General features: G+C 32.5%; 1 protein-coding gene across 2 annotated transcripts; it reads right to left on the bottom strand.

Moving 5' to 3' along the window:
- Positions 1-15,363: 15,363 nt before the first annotated feature.
- Positions 15,364-16,376, bottom strand: LOC121118323 (heat shock protein homolog). Of its 2 annotated transcripts, none has more exons than XM_040712901.2 (3): positions 16,269-16,376; positions 15,908-16,202; positions 15,364-15,847 (listed from the first exon to the last, which is right to left on the bottom strand). In XM_040712901.2, exons 2-3 carry the CDS (start codon positions 16,199-16,201, stop codon positions 15,557-15,559), a joined length of 585 nt encoding a protein of 194 aa, XP_040568835.1. In that variant the 5' UTR covers position 16,202; positions 16,269-16,376; the 3' UTR covers positions 15,364-15,556. The 2 variants fall into 2 exon arrangements, with proteins under 2 accessions (XP_040568835.1, XP_040568834.1); XM_040712900.2 differs by having other exon boundaries at positions 16,263-16,376.
- Between the last annotated feature and the right edge of the window lie 5,635 nt (positions 16,377-22,011).

Genomic DNA, 22,011 nt, shown 5'->3' on the forward strand with positions numbered 1-22,011 from the left:
TTGTCTCCTGTTTTATGCTACTAGTCTTCCTTTTGCAAAATGTATCTTGTTAATTCAATTAAAATGATGAATTCTTGGAGGTTGTGTAGGTAATTATAGAGTCATATTCATGGAACCCCAAACAAAAAAGTAGTCGCGTAGCAAACTATATTTCGATTAATATTCATCACGAGGTCTTCGTTTTGCCACTTGCCTTATATCTTTTGTCAAGACGAAGAAAATACAAAGAAAAACCTCATTTTTTCTTCTTGGAAAAACAAAATTTTAATGTCTCAGTAACAAGATAAGACCTTTTAAGGGTCGAAACTAGGATAAGACCAAAAACTTTATTATTGGATCCCAAGAACTACATTTCTAGTAGTATGTCTATCATTATTCCGAATAGTTTGGGTAATGGGTGGTTTTATGGCTATACCAGACTGTTCTGGATTGTTTGAACTACGTAATATTAATGTATTCGTTTTACATGATAATAGTGTATTTGAATACTACATAAAGGTGTGTGGAAATGACGAACCATGCAATAGAAAAACATTGATTGATTGAATCCGAAACAAACAGAGTAGAGTTATTTTTTGAAGATATAAATCTTATGTTGTATAAGTATGTAGACAAAAGTATAATTTCCAGTGTTGTTGTGAACGGGTTTTCCCTGACCAATTTTTGTTTATACTTAATGGAACCTTTTAATTTTTATGAAGTACTAGCAAAGGGTCACAGAGGGAGAAAAAAATCACATGACAATGCTCATGTGATTTCTTCTTAATGTTGAGGTTCCCTTCGGTTTATATATAATATTGCACCTGTATTAAATTTATTATTATGAATTTAAATCAAATAATTGTTTTATATGCTTCAAATAACATACCGTCATATATGCCTGGAAATTTTTTTATTTTTGTTAAAAAATTGGCAAAGAAAAATGGCAAATTTTTTTAAATTACTAATTTTGCAACGAGAAGAGAATAGTATTGATTTGCATTGTAATGAGGAATACCTTGATTTTTTTTTAACTTGAAAAAACAAAAAAGTTACGGACAATAATGTCGTCGAAAAAATAACGCTCGATAGGAGATTTGTTTTTGAAAATATATCAAAAATTTATGTCAATTTATGTAAAAAATGTTCCAGAAATTGAAAATACTCTCATTTATAGTCAAAGTTTTCCATTTTGTCTCCAAAATGGATCGTTTTGTGGCATTTCTTCTTAAAAAGTTACGTTCGAACAAAAGAAACTGAAAAATTATTCAGAAAATGATAAATATTTCAGTCAAATATAAATTTTTATTTGTCAAATTTATACGCAAACGAATCTCTCGACAAAATTATAGACGAATCAAAAATTCCTTAGGAAATCAATTTTTTTGCATCTGAAAAGAGAAAATATTAGAAAAAATGAAGAATACTTCTTCTGAGATTTGCATTTTCCACAACTAAGATATTACTTTAGAAGAATTTTCCTTTCTGGAAAAGTTGAGATTCCTCCGTAACATGTGAAAGTCCATAATATCCAAGAAGTGTATTTGCTTGAGAATTAATTTTTTGTTTATGTCTCCTATTCGTAGTTCGTTTTATCCCTTAGGAAATGAACGAAAGGGACATGAGGTCCTTGTATGGCAGTCCTATGATTGAGTACAGCGTGAATAAACAGTGCTCCAGAGAAAGTCAGGATCCAATTCAATTTTTATTGATAAATTATGAAAATTCTTCAGGATTCTTTCAATTTTCTCTTGAGCAGTGAAATTAAATATCGATAGTAAACCTTTTGTTGTAGATTTTTAATCATTTATAAACGAGTAACACAAATGGTGTATATTATTCTACTAAGTGCCTCCAAAGGTTAACAAGACTAAGGCTTGTGATTAAAGTAATCAGCACATCACTACTCTAAATAATTTATTTATTAAGAATGTTAAAATTTACATTTTTATTCATCAAATAAACAATTTGCTTCATTTTGTGGAAATAAATAGTTTTTGACTATTTAAAATAGTTATTAGTCTTCTTCAATAACACTATCGTCCTGTGGATGAGCAAAGTCCCGTATTGTCCAATAGGACTGCAGTGTACACAGCATCAAATTTGTCCAAGATTGGCTCCAAGCCAAAGTTTCAGTTTTCTTGGACTTGTCTCCAGATCCCACGACATGATCTCCTTGGAGTTCTATTAGGTTTAGGGGAAGTTGGAGGTCAGGGACTTGGCCAAGTCTTACTCCTCCCTGAAGGTCATGAAGTTCAGTAAGGTGCATGAGGCCAAGAAACTGGATCCTGCACACGTCAAAACGCCTGTTCCAGCTTCAGGTACAGTATCAAACGCTTAGTTGTGGCTGACGGCGGCCAAAACGAATAAAATGTAATTAATATCATATATTGTTAAATAAAGGTCGTAGACCTTGATCATGTTATTTTCAGTATTGATTAAGTCAGAATATATCTGTGAGACCCTGTAATCCGGCACTAACAACATTCTTTTGAATTTACTCAAATCGGTCATGATTAGTAATTTTTGGATAAAATGTCCGAAAGTCAAAAATGATAAATGTGGAGTTCTCAAGTTTTAAAATTAAATTTGAACCTCATTACATGACGTCATTAGTGTACTGATCTAATTCAACTGTGCTATCAAGTTTTTAAATAAGTTTTGAAGAATCATATATGCCATTCAATATATATATTGACTTTAGATTAAACATTAAACGACATTTTTGGCTTGTTTTGAGCCTTTTACAACGGATCTGTGTTACACATTATAGTTCTTAATCAACCATTTTAAATTAAATAGATTGATGACATGTGGGATATAAACAGTGTATGATATGAGAGCGTAATATTAGATGGAAATCAATGAGACTTTAGAGCCCTGCATTCCACTCCATTACTGTTTGATTTGCAATCATCTAAGAAGAATAATATTCCTTTAAATTTTTAGAATAGGCCAAGCCTTCTTTGGCCTTTTTTATTAATTTATGTTCATACTTCATTTGTGGACGGTTTTTGTTTTGTTTTTCATGCAGGGCCATAAAGAAGAGTGAGGCCTGGAACAAGTGACCCATTAAATTGGCCCCAAGTATAGACAAGATATTTAGAGACAAAGTATATCCAAGACAATATTTTAAAAAGTAAAACATATCAGATAACATCATAACTCTTACTTATATCTCCAAATAATAACTAAACAGTACCTCTAGCGAAGAAAAAAGTTTCCGTCCACCAATACATTTTTCAGCTATTGATCTCGTGGGTCCTCGTTTCGCTACATGGTTTAAAGCTTTAATACTACGTAGTACGTACAATAAAAAAATGATTGACGTCATAAAAAGCGATATCTTGGGAATATATTATGACAAATATTGACCATACTATTTCCTCAGACTAACAGTCCTCGATGAACTACTTGGTTTAATCCTTTAGGCACGGCTAATGAGTGAAACCTCTTGATTGAGTGAGTAATGCAGATTCCTAACTAAAGTTTTATTATTATTTTAGATGCACGCCTCTAATTTGAAGTATTAAAGTTCCTTCTGTCGGACAACCATAGTTTTCCATAAGGTTTTTAAAAAAGAAATACACATGTTTGAAAAGAGTAGAGCGTGGGGTAGAGAAAAATCTGTTCAGGGTTTTTCTATGATATGGTGTATCCCCCTTATAGTTATAATTTCGCTTATTTTCTAATATATTTGTCAGCCTTCATTTATTTCCAATAGATTCTTGTCAGCAGGGCTATTTTCGACGCAGTTTTTTCAGCTCAGCTTATTTACCGTACTGATGTATTCAGCGCAATGAAAATTTCCCCTTATTTCGGTTGACTTTAACACATAAAGGAATGCACTAATTTACAATATCGATAACCTAAAGTATAGTTGTATCCATTTAACGACACATAGTTACCAAAACCTAATCAAAATATTGCATATTTTGTTCCAATTATGGATTAATGTCAATTTGATCTGTTCTAATATCTAAAAGCTTCCAATGGGAAGTCACATTATGTTGTTTGAGGGTTTAGGATCCTCGGGCATAATAGGAGAGCCTATCTCTAGATTCAAAGTAGGCATACACGAAGTGAGGAAGTAAATTGAATATTCTATATCGGAAGACTTGATATTAATATATCAACATGTTGACCTTTATTGTTGCTATTGGTTGTTAATTTAAAACCACTGATGTTATTAGATTAATTAGTAATGGTATGATCCTTTATTATGTAGTTATTTTTGATTGACGGTAATTCCAATTGAGGTATCATATGATACATGCTTTCATTAATTTGTGTTATGTATTGAGGTGGATCGTAAAATAGATCGTCGCCAATTTATGAATAAAACGTGAGTCGTGAAGGATTATGTAGAAATAGGGTATATTCTCGAGATAAAAGTAATTTAGTACTAAAAGATAAAAAGATTACGTACGTATAAACACGAATAAAACTAAGTACACTTATAAAACAAGAAAAATCTGAAACCTGGATAATCATCCCACCCATCTAATCGGGCTAACAAATAAAATGCGTGACAATTTGTTTTTAAATGAGATCAAAATGATACTTGACCTAAAAGGAGGCTGATGAAAAGTGGAACGCAAAAAAAAAAAAAAAATCAATGAGTGAACATTAGATTTTGCAAATAAAAAACACCTGTACTGAGTGCTCCGTAGTTCCCAGACAAAAAATCGGAAAAAGTTTGACAGTATGCATTGTTGAAAACATAATTAGTAATCTCGCAACTTACATTGTTGTACAGCTAGGCATTTTTTATGATGGTGTGGAGTAGAGTGGGGAGTGTAGAATGTTGGCTTTCTGATATCGTATTCGGGGTATATATATAATAAATATATAACTAAAATATAAATATATGGAAGTATTTTACTGAGTAGCTTACAAAATATATAAGTGGTCTTTGCTTCCCAAATTTTGACCCTTTTCTTCTACAAGGTGGATCCTGAATAATCGTACATAAGTTTATAATTTCTATTATTAGAAATCTAAAATTGTGTATGATTACACCTTGTTATCATATCAATACCTGACATAAAATTTATTTAAAATTGTCCTCTTTTGCAGAAACAATAGGTATGAGTCTGTTTGGGTAGACGTCGAAGTAGGCGTCGAATAACCTCAACAATAATACTCTCCAATTATCTAATTAGAGAGGCTTCGCGTGCATACAGGGTTTGGAAGCAAAACGTGGACTGTTAAGAAATGCTAATTATGTAATTAAAATAGTCAGGTTGTGTAATTTTCCCTGCATTTTCCGAATCTCTTGTTCTTTTTTTTATAAGTAAACAATAATAATAAAATTTCAAATCTTTCATCATGAGTCAGCTAGAAGCAAAAAGGCAAAGGATCTCAGACTTTCTGGATGCCAAAATTGAGGTGGCAGAGATTATGGACAATGTGAAGTGCTCCAGAAGCCTAATTTTCAAGGTGGCCAATATGAAAAAGAATGGAAAATACCTCTCAAGGAAAGAAGGAAGTGGGGGACACAACTTGAAAAGGGATTCTGAGTTTATGGGAGACCTGAAGAAGAAGATCAAGGAGGATCCCACAAAATCCATTAACGCTTCTCTAACAAGTTTGACGTCGACGAGGGGACAATCAGGAGGGCTGTAAAGGAGGACTTGAGGTTGTCCTCTTACACAAGGATCCCACAACACCTATTGACGGACACTCTCAAGGAAAGGAGACTGCAGAGGTGCAAGAAATTTAGTCGTGGATCAAGGCAAATGTAAAAAAAAAAAAATTATCTGACGATAAGATTTTCACAGTAGACCAGGTCTACAACCGTCAGAACAACTGTTGGCTTGAGGGATCACCAGAGGAAGTCAAAGGGGTGTTTTGTACAACACATCCGGCCCAAACAATGGTCCTGGGGGTTCGTGGTGTCCGACGGCAAGAAAATGCCTCCCTTCTTTTTTAAGGCTTGCGGAAAAAATTGGCCAGGAACCCTACTACAAGGTGCTGAGCTTCACCATACTGCCATGGCTCAAGGCCACATACCCAGAGGGCAACTATGTGCGGACCCAAGATGATGCAAGGGTACTCACACACATTGGCCAAATGCCAGAAGTTCTGCGCCGACAACAAGGCTGATTTTTGATATAACGACATGTGGCTATCATTTTCGCCGGATTTGAGCCTGTTGGACTTTGCTGTGTGGAGCACTTTGGAGAAGGAGACTAACTGGACATCTCAATCGAACATGGACTCCCTGAAGGCCGCCATTGTGAAGGAGTGGAACAACTTGTCTGTGAAGTTCATCATCAACTCCTGCAAGGCTTTCCACCACTGCGTGGAGGCTGTGATTGCTGCTGAGGGAGGCTATATTGTGTGAACATGCTCATAAAGGTCTTGTCGCAAAGTTTTGTTAAAAAAATTTCAAAATTATTTATCAAAAAATAAAATTATTGACATTTTTCTAAAATCAGTCATTCAGTCCACGTTTTGCTTCTAAACCCTGTACAAGTTTGGGTGGGATTTCTTGCAGGCTCTTTCCTCCAAAATTGACCAAATTCCGAAGCAGCATCTTGTTGAAAGGTCTAAGCTTCTTCTATGTAGTGGGAATTTGCATATGCATTTGCATTTGCAAGAAACATTTCTCGAAGAAGATACTTAGTTACTTAATACAGTTATCAAGATAACGAACGCATTACTGGACCTGCTGATGGTACCCTATACTGTCCCGGACTCTGGTTTTTGCTTTCAGTAGATTCTACGAGGAGAATCACTTCTTTTTGTGGCAAAAGCCTGATATTTTTTGTCTGATAAATTTCGCATCAGCATAAAAACTTGATACAAAAACCCTCTTTTCTTTTGTGAGTAAAATATCACCAAAAATGTGTTATGCAACTTTTATTGACAATTCATCAATAATTAAGTAATGTATCACGATTTTTTTTTACAATGATATTTCTAAACCTCTATGAGTTTTACATTTTTCTACAGTCCACCTTGCAGATTATAGCTAACATTCCTGGGTATCTATAGCCATCCCAGGAATAATCTATAGATATATGAAAGATGCATACATTTTATCTTTCTTTTTGAAGCCCTTAGTTGGTAAAACTAATGGTGAGTTTTTTAAAGAGCAGGAAAATAGCGGAATGAATATCTTACAGAATTCAAATATATTTTTAGCCTGATTTATTTATTCTATGATATCAGAATAATCGTATAGGAAAGTTTGTATACATGTATATTTGTATACGAAACGTAAATTCTGGAAATCTCGTAAGGGTTTAGTAGTACTTTAGTCTCTAGACTAAAATACTTCCCAGATCATCACGTCATATTAAAAACTAAAACTAAAATTCTCAAGCTGTTATTATTAGGCAACCACGTATGAGCGTCCTCATGAAAAAAAGGTGAGTAACACTAAGCATTTATTGAGAAGTTATCTTTTATAATATTATACCAAAGGTTGTCTGTTCGTCGACCCCTAATAACTCTAGACACAAGCGGGTAGTGTTGTGTCGGTCCTGTACAGTCCGGTCTTAAGACCAGACCTATTGGTCCTTAGGACTGTCTATCATTGGGACTGGTCCTTAACTGTCGGTCCTTTTTTTTGTACAGAAGTACAACAACTTTATTCTAATTATCTAAATTTCTGTAAATACAATATAAACATTTGATACAAAAAAACAAATTAAAATACCTCCAAAGAAAACTAATCAAACCGATATTTTCTACATATTTTAGCATATCAAGCGGTAAGAGGATTTTCTTACATTTAAATTTATAAAAAAATATAAACTCAGTTGAATTTCGTTGGGGGGAGGTAATTATGCCTTGTAGAGGGAGGTTTCAAATTTGGAACAATTTGTGAGAACTTATAACAGGGCCAAGACGAAGCTGAGATGATTTTAAGTTCCATATAAAAGACCGATACAATCCTAGTTTTTATGTTTTATTGTTCTAAATAAACTCAGTAGGGAATCTCTTCCAATACATACCTAGCACGGCGTTACACAAAAATACCGCAAGTATTTTGTTGTCAGCTGTTGATTCCCTCTTTTCCCTTGATACGTCATGGCTACTTCATAATAAATTCTTTTTGATCAATAAACAAAGTAATAAGTTATTCTATACTTTTGTTCCGTTCCCAAAAGGAGGCAAGGATACAATTTCTTCTTGATCCCTAGTCGTTTATATAATATATTTGTTACGGGCAATGTGGAAAATCGTACATTTTGCAAAATACCCGCCAGAGCCAGAAAATGTACAAAATGCCCAGGCAGTATATAAAATTTCCAGTGGTCAATGGTAATTTTAACTTCATTTACATTGTCGAGTAAAATGATTGTGAGTAATTTGATTATCAAACAATTCATTGCAAGCAATTTGATCATTATGGATTTGATTAAGATACTAGTGGATCTATTGGAGGGATATCAAACCTGTGGATCGCGGCCCACTACTCATTCTCACTTCAAATAATATTTTTTACCAAAATTGTCGCGATATCGTCAAAACAAGTAGAAGGATCATAATACATATAATCATTGAAAAATGTTTGACGGTATATTGTTGTATCCTTGGTTGGCAGTTTACCTTTTTTAAAGCAGTTTGGACTTGAAAAATTAAATTTGGCCTTTGTTTATATTTAGTTTAAAATTGAAATAAATTTGTATTTAATAGTTTTGTTTTATATAGCCATTTTCCAAGAAATTTAACTTAACAAGTACAGCAGACCACTAAAATATTTAAAGTGGCATGAGGCCCATTATATTATAATTATAGGCATCCCTGATCTAGTATGTATATATTGAAATGGATATTCTATTCAGACAATCAAATTAAAGTATAATAAGAAATCGTTACAAGAGACTCCATTTCTATCGCCACCACTATTCTAAGTATCAAGGACCCTTCCAAATATATTATAATAAACCCCAGCCCAAGGGTTATGCAATTTAACCGCTTGTCCACAAGGGAGATCAAAATTCATCGCCGCCGCTATCCTGGGTATCAAGCACCTTTCTAATATCTTTTGATACACTTCGGCCCATATATTGTATAAGTGAATCTCTGGTCCAAAAGGTGTATTATTACCTACTACAACCGCTTCTTTGAGCATCAACGACCCACTTTACTATCTTATAATACACCCCACTAGTATAATACATCCAACATTAGGAATGTCTAACCTTTTAATATAACATTCATTATACCAGAATATGTAAATTAAGTTAAAATTACCATTTACCACTCTATTATAAATTTTATAGATTGCCCGGGAATTTTACATATTGTCCATAGCATATATATTGGCTATTTTATTATTTCTGTTGAGAAATTTTGACTATCATACACAAATGAAAATGTATAGCTACACTTTAAAAAAAAATATTACTAAGTAATATTATAATACAGTATCGAATAATAATATTATGAAATGTATATATGTAATTCATTTTAAAAATTGTGAAGAAATAGCAGACGTTATAGTTGACTTACTTGGCTAACTACCAGAGGATTTTTGGCCTTTTTTCTCTCTTTCTTTTTAGAAAAAAGGTTGCGTGATTCAATAAAAGTAAAGACGTGCTAGATATATAATATGCTAGGATTACCTCTCTAAACTACATATTCATGCTTCAACAAACTCATCTACTTGTTAATTTTGTTTTCCTACATATTATTATTTGGGAATTACAGAGAGTTTATTTTCTTATGTTATGTAAGATCAGAAACTCCGAATGTTCTCAAATCAATATGTCCACGTGATATACTTTATAATGCTTCATTTTAAGAAAGGCCTTTCTCATTTATTTTTATCTATGTATTTATTTAATAGTAAGTCCATCATTATGGAAATAAGTCTATACAGAGCCTTGATGAGGTTTTTTTTTTTTGAGGGTATTAATATGTCGCAGGATTTAATGGCAAATAACTTTATCTTTAATTAAACAAATAAGAGACTGAAGAAAAACTGTCCTTTTCGTTTGTCAAGATCAATATTACATAATATATGTTTGAGCTTTCATTTTATCTCTCTAAAAGAACTATTTATCTGCTGTAGAGAAACTTCGCTTTAGGAGTATACTTTCTTATTAAAGCATACATTGCATGTATTTTTGATAATCTTTATAATCACTGCCCCGGGCATATCCTCTTTTTATATCCTGCCCAGGACGTCTTGGGACTTTTTTTAAAAATTCTTGAAATCCCCGATTTTTGTGGAAAAGTCTAGGCTTGGACTTTTCTAGTTCATTTCTGCAAAATTTTCTTTGAGGGGCTGAATCATTAATTTATTTCCGTTTTTTTAAACAAAACAAATATCCCGCCATCAATTTTGATCTAAATATAGTTGGCTACGAAAAAATACATTTTCCTCGCATGTTATCCCTTTTGTCATCATGTTGACGTGACAAATGACTCATGTTTTCATTTTCTGTCGCAACGTATGCATTTTTTTCACTTTTCAAGAGTGGAGGTTGTGTCCTTAGTTATAGTGTGATTCATGATCATATTATAAAATAATAAAAATATTTTTGTACCCAATTAAATTTGAACAAACATTGATCTGCTTTGAACTTGGTTTTAGCTTTGGTCCTGGGTTACAGAATAGCTTTGGAAAATAATATTAAAGGATGAAATAAATTAATACTGTTTTAAATATTTGTTCTGTTAATTGTTTAACTAATTTTTGTAGAGGTTTTAAGATGTTAAAAATGAAGGACGCTCATATTCCAATCAATATCCAAGCCCGGTGAAGTCATGTTCAAATTGATTACAATTAAAATTAAAAATATAAAAAATTCAATAAACAAAATTTGTTAAATAATAAAACAAGAATCAAAATTTATTAAATAATAAAACAAGAATCAAAATTTATTAAATAATCAAACAAGAATCAAAATTTATTAAATATATAACAAGAATCAAAATTTATTAAATAATAAAACAAGAATCAAAATTTATTAAATAATCAAACAAGAATCAAAATTTATTAAATAATAAAACAAGAATCAAAATTTATTAAATAATAAAACAAGAATCAAAATTTATTAAATAATAAAACAAGAATCAAAATTTATTAAATAATAAAACAAGAATCAAAATATATTAAAATGTTTCAAAGTGAATTTTAAAAATGTTCCCCCGGCAAAATTATTAGGTTAATTTTAGAACTTAATAAATGATTTTTATTTTTTTTTAAATCTACGAGGAATTAGTTTTGAGATATTTGCTATCAAATTTTTTTAAAGATGATACAATTATCTTTTAAAACTAATATATATCTCTTTTGTGATACAATTTGTATCACAAAAGAGATATATATTGTTTTTTTTCTAAAAAAAAATATTTCTTTCATCAATATCCGATGCTTAGAGTTGAATAAAATATGATCCACCGGTATGGTAAAAAAGAAAGCGAAAATTAACGTGGTAATCCTGACAATTTGAAGAAAATTTTGCAGGAGAGTAGCTTAGCTGTCATAACGTTTTATTAAATCAGCTGTAAGCAGTTACAAGATGGAGGAAATAAAAATAAATCCTACTCTGTATCTAGACAAGAAATATGTTGGAATTACTCCGATCTCAATCCTCAAATCTACTCTGAGTCTCCACTTATTAACTCTGCAACCAATACTCAGTGGTAATCCTCTTTTTCCATGCACTAATGATTATTTTATAAGTAGATATTCTTTCATCAAGAATAATTATAACAGCTTTGGAAAAAAAGGCAACAAATTCAGATTGCTACTAGAAACAGTTTCCCACACTTTCGAGGTCATATTTGATAGAACTCTATCTCTTACAAATCTGTAAGGCCATAACTTTGCAATGTTGCTTCTTTTGAAACTGGTCCGGCTAAGATGGGGTGCCGAATTTGGGGGGAGGGGGTCATATAAGGCTGGCTTATTACATACCTAAAACATGAAAATTGTTTTTTGGAGGTCAAGGAGACTAAATAGGGGGTTGATTTATAAATAAAAAAGCGACCGACGTCTCAAATAAAAATTATACGAATTAATACACTTTCAAAATTTATTCAAAATCAAAAAAGTTATGGGCTAAAAAACTCGGTGAAAATTGCATTATCATTTAATGTGTAGAGTTGGATGGGTCTACAAAAAACTAACGAGACTGCGGTCCTATCAGTTTGGTCCTAATAAAATTTGTCAGTCCTAGGACTGGTCTTATCGGTCTTTTATAGAAACTAAAATAGGTGAAATTACGTAGTTACTACGAATTATAATAAAACTTTAGCGAATCTATTGAGTCAGTGAAGTTTCCTCATAATTCATAACCTATTTCATGGAGAGAAAATATATCTGAAGTTAATTAAAAGTAGGGAGTGTGTAACTAGAACGTATTATTATACGTTCTAGCTATCATGCATTATTTTCTTAGTTTTTTATATTATTCAATTCTAGCTAGAAGTGAAAAATATAAGAAGATAGCTAGGACCTTAAGACTGAAAGACCGATGTATGTAACCTTAGGACCGATGCATGGTAAAAAAGATCGGACTGAAAATGAAAACTGATTATAAAATGAGTCATAGGACCCATCCAATTCTATATATGGGTGTTATTGTTATGTTATGTTATTGTCAATAATGCTAAGTTAAATAAACCACCTGACGCCTCCTGATTTACTTATGAATTTATTAAGAAATATTCAAACCAATTGATTCCAATTCTTCTTTGTTTTTATGAAAAGTTTAGGTCAACTGGATATTCTCCTAGTTTTGCATCTGACAGAAATATTGTTTCTACTCCAAAACCAAATAAAGATTGTACATATTTAGACAACTTGTGTCTTTAACAATGTAATATGTATGTATGTCCTTGCTAATAGGCTTAGTATAGTTTAAATGGAAAAAAATGGACAATGTAGTGTTTATCAAGCCTATTAAATTGGCAATTGATTTCGCTAAAGCTTTTGATACCTTATCTCACAAATATATAACCCAGGGGCTTTATAGACAGGGGTTTGGAGACTATATTATTCAAATGGTTGGCGTTATCCTATCCATAACTAGAACGTGGATCAAATATGAAACCCAAAAATGCTTATTTTATAACAAAAGAGGCCTGCACCAAGGAATCCCTTCTTCTGCAATACATTTTATTTCCTGTAATTTGAAGTAATTAAATTTAATTGAGTCGGGATATATTAAAATCACATACATTTACATATGGAGTTGAATGGATTTGGAATTAGAATAAGTTTTAAATTAAATGGTGTCCGGGAAAAATGCCACAAGAAAAAAATGTCCAAGTGACCAAGTGGAAAAACGACAAAATGCTTTTAAACTTTTATACCCATCACCAATATAATATACATATATTACGATAAAAGAAAAATAAACGAAAACGACAGCAGTTCGAATGTAATAAGTGATAATCACTTTTATCTCCGTTATCAATTATAATATCTTATCTTTTATCTTAATATATATAATATTAGAGATAATAATTGGTGATTTTAAATATCCGTTTATAAGAATTTTGCCATTTTTTCCAGTTGGTCACTTTTTTCCCCCTCGAAATACTCTTCCATTAATGTTTTATTGATAATGTAACTAAATCATTCGGATGAACAAGGTTCTTATGTTTCGTACCGAAATGGAAGCAATTGTAAGCATTCACGAGCAGCTCAAAAAGATCAAATTAAATTAATTTTTAGTAATTAGTAACATCTTATTCTCATGAAGTATGAGTGATCTTGGAGTAAGCAAAGTCACGGGTATTTACATACGGAGTCGAATGGATTTAAAACATAGAGAATAAGTATATTTATCTATGATTTAGAGTCCCAAATTTTCAAATAGTTAGATTCAGAGCCGGATCTCTAAATATTATAAATCCAAACGCAAGATACTGTACGAATCATACCTTAGAAATTAAATTTAAATTATCGTTCCCTTACATAATTAATAAACCATTTAATTAAAACTACACACATTTAAGAATAAATTTTTAGTTTGGAATAATATTTAGTGATAATCCAACATATTTGAATTATGCGATTCCAAATCCATTTGACTTTGTGTCCAAACACAATCGACTCTACCGACTTTATAAATTTGCATATTATGATTGAAAAATCAATCGATGAATAATATTTTATATTAATTAATTATATGAATGAAACGGACTAAATAATGATCTTGTACAAACACGAACTGAGGCTGATATTTTATTTTTGAAGGGCAAATTCATCCATTTAAATAATTAATTCAATAGTTAAAAAAAAAAAATATATATATAGAAACACCTTTAGCATATTTATATATCTACTTTGACTTTAAGTTGTAAATATGCAATGAGTCCATCACTTCTTGTCAAATAAATCTAGTATGTCATGATTGTATATCACTTTTAAAAATGAACCAAAAATCAATTTTGAATGACCTAACAGATGACAATTTTTAGAATAAATCGAAAAATATTGATGTTGTTTCTAGAAAAGGACTGCTTTATCATTCAGATTTAGTTCATCTTGTCTTTTTCGCAGTTTCAACTTTAAGCATGAAATTTTTGAGACAAAATTATCTCTTGAGTCTTGACATTGTTTATCAAGTCTGTCTCCTCAAACTATTTTTCAGACTATGCTTACAGAATTAGAATTGGGGATACATTTTTTGATGTAATGATGAAGAATTCAGCATCCTTTAAAAATGATGAACTATGAAATTAAAGTGAAAAAAATTTCAAAAATCTATGGCTTCTAATCTAATCTTTTGAAAAACAAATTCAATTTTTTTTTCAAAAAGTCCATAGCTATTTACAGAAAACTACATTCTTGGAAAAAAATTTAGAAACAAAATTTGAAATATTGATATTCTGGAAAAAAATTTAAAAAATCCATAGCTATTCACAAAAAATTAAATTTTTCGATTAAAAAATTCAGAAATTAAATTTTAAATATTAAATTTTTTGGAAAAAAAATTCAAAAATGAAATTTTGAATATTATTTTTTTTTTCAAAATCCATGGATATTGGATGTCTGGATATTCCAGTAGTTGACAAATCCATGTTTAACTCCTGTAATAAATTTTTACGAAAAAGGTTGTGTTGAACTCTCCATAAAGAAATGTTGCGTCTTATTTTGAATTTTCTGTAAAACTGCTTTTACATTTTGTAATTTTTTACATGTTTTATCAAATATTTAACTAATCTCCCAATTCCTTTGCGACAATAATTACTAGATGAGACTACGTATGAATTTAAAGAAGACAACATATTTATCAATGTTTATTAAAGGTTTGCGTTGAAAGATTCAACTACGGATTTTAATGAATGAATAATTTTTTTTTTACTGTTGAAACAAGCGTATAATCTGATATCTTAAACAATGATAGGTAGTAATACTGTATTTTGTATATAATATTAAACAAATATAAAATTAATAATATGTTCTATAATTAACTTTCTTTTATTATTATCTCCTTCATAGACAAAATATGAACAATGAGAAGAGACCCTCATCAATTAAGGTAGCCGAGAAAAAACATCGAAAAACAAAAGGTAACAATTAATTAATTATTGCATGCAAATCCATAATCAATATTTGGATATTTATAATCTACATAGTTTATTCATAAATTATTTATTTGAGAGCTCTATCAGCAGATATTTTAGGGGCAGTAATGATGAGAACACCGTCAGAACTGAGATTTGAAATAACGGAATCAGATTTACATTGGGGAGGAAGGCTCCACTTCCTAGAAAACTGTTTTGTTACATAGGATTCATTCACTCCATCACCAGTCTTTTGTTCTTGCTTTCCTTCTACAGAGATTGTATCACTGAAAGTAGTCACCTTTAATTCCTCAGGACGATATTGAGAAACGTCCATTGCAATCTCGAATTTTTCATTCTCATCCTTGATTTTAATAACCTACACAATAGTAAATATATACCCTATATATAATGATATAGAAATGTAGTCAATTCTCACCTGATCGTCTTTACTATGAGCAATCATTGGAGCCCAAGAATCTCTAGATTTTTCAGGAATTGCCCAGTTTGGCAGTTGTGGCCTTAGAGGAGCCATTTGCCTATCCATTTCTTCATGAGTTTTCCTGACGGAATCATCGAAGTTTTTGAAATCATCATCTACTCTTCCCCAAAAATCTTTAGATGAGTTCATCATATCCGTTCTCATTCTTTCAAATTCATCCCATGTCGAACTAAAGAATGGATCCTTCCAAAAAGGATCTCGAACATTAATTGGAACCATATCCCTTGACATTCTATTATCAATTAACTCAACTGTTGAGTCACAAATTAATTACACAAGTATACAATTTTACCTGTACCTGGATGAAACGAGGGTCAGACTCGGAGCTGTTCTCTTTCCTATGCAGTATGTATAGACAAAGGCAGTTAGTGAGTAAGTCAGTCAGAGTACGATTCCTCTTGCAAATCTGCAAATTAAAGAATGAATAGAATACATCATCAATAATACGCTTTTTGGCTTACCTTAAACACTTAGTATTGGACTGTTGAAAACTGTCTTTTTTCTTTTTTTTAAATATGCCTACACGGCAAAATTCTTTAAAGACTCCTTCTCTAATCAAATGTATTTTTTATATTCTTATAGATCATATATTTCTAAAGATGTGTTCTACTTATAAACTCTAAAATTTTGACAATATATGTATGACACCTATGTACATATAATATGATTATGAGAGTTCATATAATACAGCCAATGTATCTTGGATAATATTTCTCTATTAGAATAGGACTTAAAAAATGACGAGAAAAGAAATTGATCCTCAGCATAGGCGTAGGAAACCATCAATATAAATAGTATATTCTTTTATATATATACTTTATTAAAAAAGTTTTTTAAATTTTGTAAAAACGACTAGAAATTTTTTGTATCATTCCGATAAACTCGTGGTACTTCAAAAAAATTCTACTCTTCATGGTCATCAGCTATCAATGAATACAAACACTTTGATCCTTGTAATTGTGATACTAGAAACAAAAATGTTTCTATGTGCTATAAAAGGAACATTTGTTCATATCATAAATATACAAACTGACGTCATAATGTTAAGTCCTTAATTCTATTCGAAACACTATGCTATGTGGAATAGGTGAAATGATATCAATGGTATAGTTTTCTAATATTAAGTTCTGGAAAATTCAATATTCTTCCGCTGTCAAGGCCCCACGCAATAGGAGTAGGGAAGGACTCATGGCCACACCACTTTTTAAGAATTTACAATTATCTTCTAGCTAGGGCATCCATATTTTGACACGTAGCACAATTAATTAATGTTCGTTTCAAGGTGGAAAGTATATAATTTATAATTTTGAAATTAATAAAATATGAGGTTAAATTATGATCTTTTTTTATTTGTAAACTTACTTTTGGACAGATAATCCCTATTGTATATTAAATTAGGGAGACCAACGGATCTCTTTTCTACGAATATGCTCTCTTTCTTTACACCATGAAAATGGACTTAATTTATAAAAAATCGTACACTTTATTAATTTATACAAAATTCCCTAGGACGCTTTGGGCAGGATATAAAATGAGGAAATGAGAACGGTTGGTCACCCAGCATAAAGCAGCAATTTTTTTCTCTAAAATTAGTTATTGGTCACTTTCAATAACGATGCACGAAGCATGGCTACATAAGTTCTGTTTAAATATAATTTTATTATAAATCTTTTGCCCTAAAAAGTCTTGAAGACATTTTGCGATAACAAAAATAATACTATTGACGTTGTTTCAAGTGCATTATTCAAAGAAATTATTTTTTTCTTCTTTCAATGTTTAATATGCTTCATTAAACACATGGTGTTTTAATAAGCATATGTTGAGTACCCATTCATTCATACATCGTTTCGGAGAAAAATGCAGATTTTTTATATATTTTTTATACTATATAATATTATATCAACGGAAAATTTTATGAAATCGGAAACACACAACCTCGATATTAGTACAAAGGTTTTATTAAGGTTAAAAGTAATACAAACATAGACCAACATGTAATCGGGCTTGCTGGAATTTTCAATCTAATTTATTTTACCGACTGCTGGACAAACCATGCAACCACTCATAGTCTAAGACGTCACTATTACTAGAATTTTCAATTTAATGCATCGTACCGGCTACTTGGGAGGAAAAACAGATTTTGACAAAACACGCAACCACTCATCTACTATGACGTCAATATTAAAAGTCAAACGTATGTCGTAAAGAGTTGCCCACGAAACTTTTTTGTTTTTATATCACTTTAAAAAAAAGCCGGATAGATATTTTTCAATAATTTTTTTATTATTTGGAAGTGTCAACATTCCGGTTAATAATGGAACACCACTTTATTCATATTGGCCGTTGTCGCTGGCTTTACAGTAGTCAATTCTGTCGACCCAATTTTTAAATACATTTTTCATTGTGTGAGTTTCAATAGCTGCAATCGCGACTCCAATTTCGTGTTTCAAATCGTCAATTGTCTCTGGATGGTTGGCGTAACATTTATCTTTGACGGTTCCCCGCAAAAAATAGTCCAATGGAGTCAAATCGTAGCTACGAGGTGGCCAGTTGACGTTGCCGTTTCGTCTTATGATGAGATTGTCGAAGGCAGTGCGCCAAAGGTCCACTGTAACGTTGGCTGTGTGGCACGTAGCGTCATCTTGTTGGAACCAAATGTCGTCGATGTCTTCCTTTTCCATTTGGGGAAACAAAAAATCTTCCAACATGGTCCGATAGTGCTCACTATTGACCGTAACGGCAGCTCCTTGCTCGTTTTTTCGCTTTCGGCAACAGCAGCAATGTTTTCAATTGAGCGCACTGGACGAACACGGGAACACGTTGTTTTATCCTTTAAAGAACCAATTTCGCGCACACGCTTCACAAATTTATCCACAAACTGCCTGGAAGGCGCTTTATTTCGACCATTGTAATTATTTTCTTGCAGTTTTGTTTGAAGACTTCCAATTTGGAAGTAAGTCTTCAGTATTTCCCAATTTTCTTCGAGCGTAAACTTAAACATTTCGTAAACCGGAGACCTTTTACAAAATATTAGACACAATGAGAATGTTACTACAGCTGTCAGACGTCAAAAAAGTGATAGTTCAAAATACAACCGCTAGATGGGCCATCTGTTACATGCGTTATGGTATAACCTTGTACTAGGTGTCCGGAAAGTCCTGACTGATTTCTAACTTCCAACTTCATTAAGATCTACAAGGACTAAAAGTAGAGATACAGAGAAATGTTTTTTAATAAAAAAACTTCGCTTGGTTATAATCTATACTATGTTGTTAACAATTTGGCATTTAGCTTCCATAACAGCCACAACACGGGGACGGAAGGAGGAGCAGGTGTTCTTGATGTAGGTGGGGTCCATCTTGGCACAGGCCTTGGATATACTGGCCTTGAGAGCTTTGGTACTTCTCTGTGGCGTTTTTGCAAGCCTGCCTCTCAATGTGCGCCCAGATGCTGAAATCCAAGGGGTTCAGGTCGGGGGAGGAGGGGGCCAGAAGTCCTTAGGCCAGAATTCCACATTCTCCTTCAACCACTTCTGGGTGTTCTTGGCTGTGTGTGCAGGTGCCCCATCCTGCTGGAAACACACCCTCTTGCCAGGATACTCCTTCCTGATCCATGGGACCACCTTGGTCTTGAGCACCTTGATGTAGTCCTCCGAGGTGAGCCTGTGGCCCTCTCGGAAGAAGACTGGAGGCATGGCTTTACCATCTGAGCCAACAACTCCAAGCATCATGATGCTGGCTGGGTGCTTGTTCATGGACAGATATTTCTCAGATCCCACATAACCATTAAGGCTAATGTAGCGATCATTTTTGCAGTTGAAGACTGGATCCACTGTAAAAGTTTTCTCATCGGAAAAAATGAGAATTCTGTCCCCATTGCTTTTCATGTTGTTCAAAATCTTCTTGCATCGGATGTATCTGGCCTCCATATAGGCCATGGACAACATGGGACGGGTGGTGCGGACCAAGGACTTGCCCCCAATGTCCTTGACAATGTTGGCAGCAGTAGTCTTACCCATGTTGTTCTTCTTGGCAATTGTTCTGATGCTCAGAAGAGGGTTTATCTTGATCTGGGCCCTGATCTTCTTCTTAGTGGCCTTGGTGGCCTTTAAGACAGGTCTCCTACTTCGAGGCTTGTCTTCAAGGCCTTCCCCCTTGTCCAACCTCCTCTTGATCCTGCCAATGGTGCTGGCGGACATGCTGGTGGCCTCAGAGATCTCCTTGTGGCTGATTCCTGCACGAAGCAGAGCAGCTACTTCATGTCTTTTAGCCTCCATGTCAAAAACAATTATGAATTTCGAAATGTTATTGAACCAAAACTTGTGAATCTGGAAACGGTCTTTAACTTTTATTACGCAACATTTACGTAAAAAGTCTCTGACACCTCGAAAAAAGCCATTGAAGGTACCGGGCAGGACTTTCGAGACACCCGGTATTTCTATTAATCTTAGGTTTTATCGTTAAAAATTAACTTTAAATTCAACATAGCCTCTTGATATTACATCAAATTTCCAAAAATTATAAATATATATTAGTGGTCCAGAGCATAAAGATATTGGCACATTGTATTTACTAATAGGATTTTGGTCAGGATTATTAGGTCGTCCTTCTTCTTTCCTTTAAGGGTGGATTCACTCAAGGTAACTTGGAATAGTATTGGGTTCACTGAAGTCCTTTAGCACGCATAATTTCTCCCTATTTTTATTTTTATCCTTGATACAAAAAATCTCATTTTTCAATAATTTCAAGTATTTTCCTATGATTTCTTCTCCTTCAAGAAAAATAGAAGAGAAAAACGTAGAGAAATTAAAAAAAAGAGAAGATGCTGATGAAATTGGAACAATGTCATTGGTTCAATGTTTGAATCAGTGTGATTTACTTACAAGTTCAAACCATATCATTATAAGATAATTAAATACAATTACCACCGTTATATCGTATAAAAAAATAGAAGAGAAATCAAAACATGACAGATTACTCAAATCGATTGAAATTTAATTATGTATAATTATTATTCACCCCCAAATTAAAGAAATATTTTCGTCACTCTTCGTTACATCCATCCAGGGAGCACTATATACATGTAGAGTTCCTGCATTTCTTGGAATTACGTAGGTTGACTTTAACATTCCTCTACGTAGCTAAAAAAATCTTTGATTTTATAAGGTTATGACAATTGGTAGTGATTTAATTACGTAATTATTCGACCAAACGACTTTATATTTCGGAATCTATCCTATATATTCATAGGAAACGTTTGTTTGCCGAGAAGAATCCCTCTTTATTCTTCTCCTAGCCTTAGTTTTCATATTTCTTCGGAATGAATTCTAAGATGAGTTTCGACTGGCTCCCATCATCTTCACTTAGATGGTAACGTAAAAGAAGTTCAAACCTTGGAATAGATTACCTTAGCGACCAAGGAACTACAAGGACTTTTCCTGAAATAATAAAAAACTAAGGCAAGAAGACGAATAGAGACATTTGTCTAGACAACTTATGGAGATAGTTGTTTAAAAAACACTGTATTAGAAAGTACACCATTTTCTAAGCATATATTTCAAGATTGAAGGAGCCTTGTTGTTGGATATTTATTTGGTAGCCGTCAATAGAGAATGTTGCCAGTGAATTTGTGAAAATGGAGAAAACTGGTCATTATTATGTAGTACAATACTTTTATTTGAAAGGCCTCAGGCCAACCAATATAAAAGTTGAACTGGATTCTACTCTGAGTGAGTCTTGTCCTGTGTTTACAAAAGTAAAATTTTGGCTAGCTGAGTTTAAACAAAGCCGTACGAGTTGCCAAGACAAGCATTGCAGTGGTAGACCAAATGAGATGACAACTACGGAAATTTCGACGAAAATACACAAAGTGGTGCTGTTGGTTTGTGGACTGAAGGTTGCACGAGCTCGCAGTCATTATAAGTATATATAAAGATTTGGACATGAAAAATCTGTGTGCAAGATGCATGCTTTGTTTGCTTATACTGGAACAAAAAGTGCCGTTTCAATTGAGTGCATAGGGAAGTTTCAAGGGAAACAAAA

This window comes from Lepeophtheirus salmonis, chromosome 5 (genome assembly GCF_016086655.4).
Source record: "Lepeophtheirus salmonis chromosome 5, UVic_Lsal_1.4, whole genome shotgun sequence".
Taxonomy (NCBI): domain Eukaryota; kingdom Metazoa; phylum Arthropoda; class Copepoda; order Siphonostomatoida; family Caligidae; genus Lepeophtheirus; species Lepeophtheirus salmonis.

Bases quoted from the DNA above. Each gene is read 5' to 3' on its own strand.
- LOC121118323 (XM_040712901.2), bottom strand. From the start codon at position 16,201: ATGTCAAGGGATATGGTTCCAATTAATGTTCGAGATCCTTTTTGGAAG. The intron at 15,848-15,907 runs GTGAGAATTGAC...ACTATTGTGTAG, and splicing joins CTCATAGTAAAGACGATCAG to GTTATTAAAATCAAGGATGA.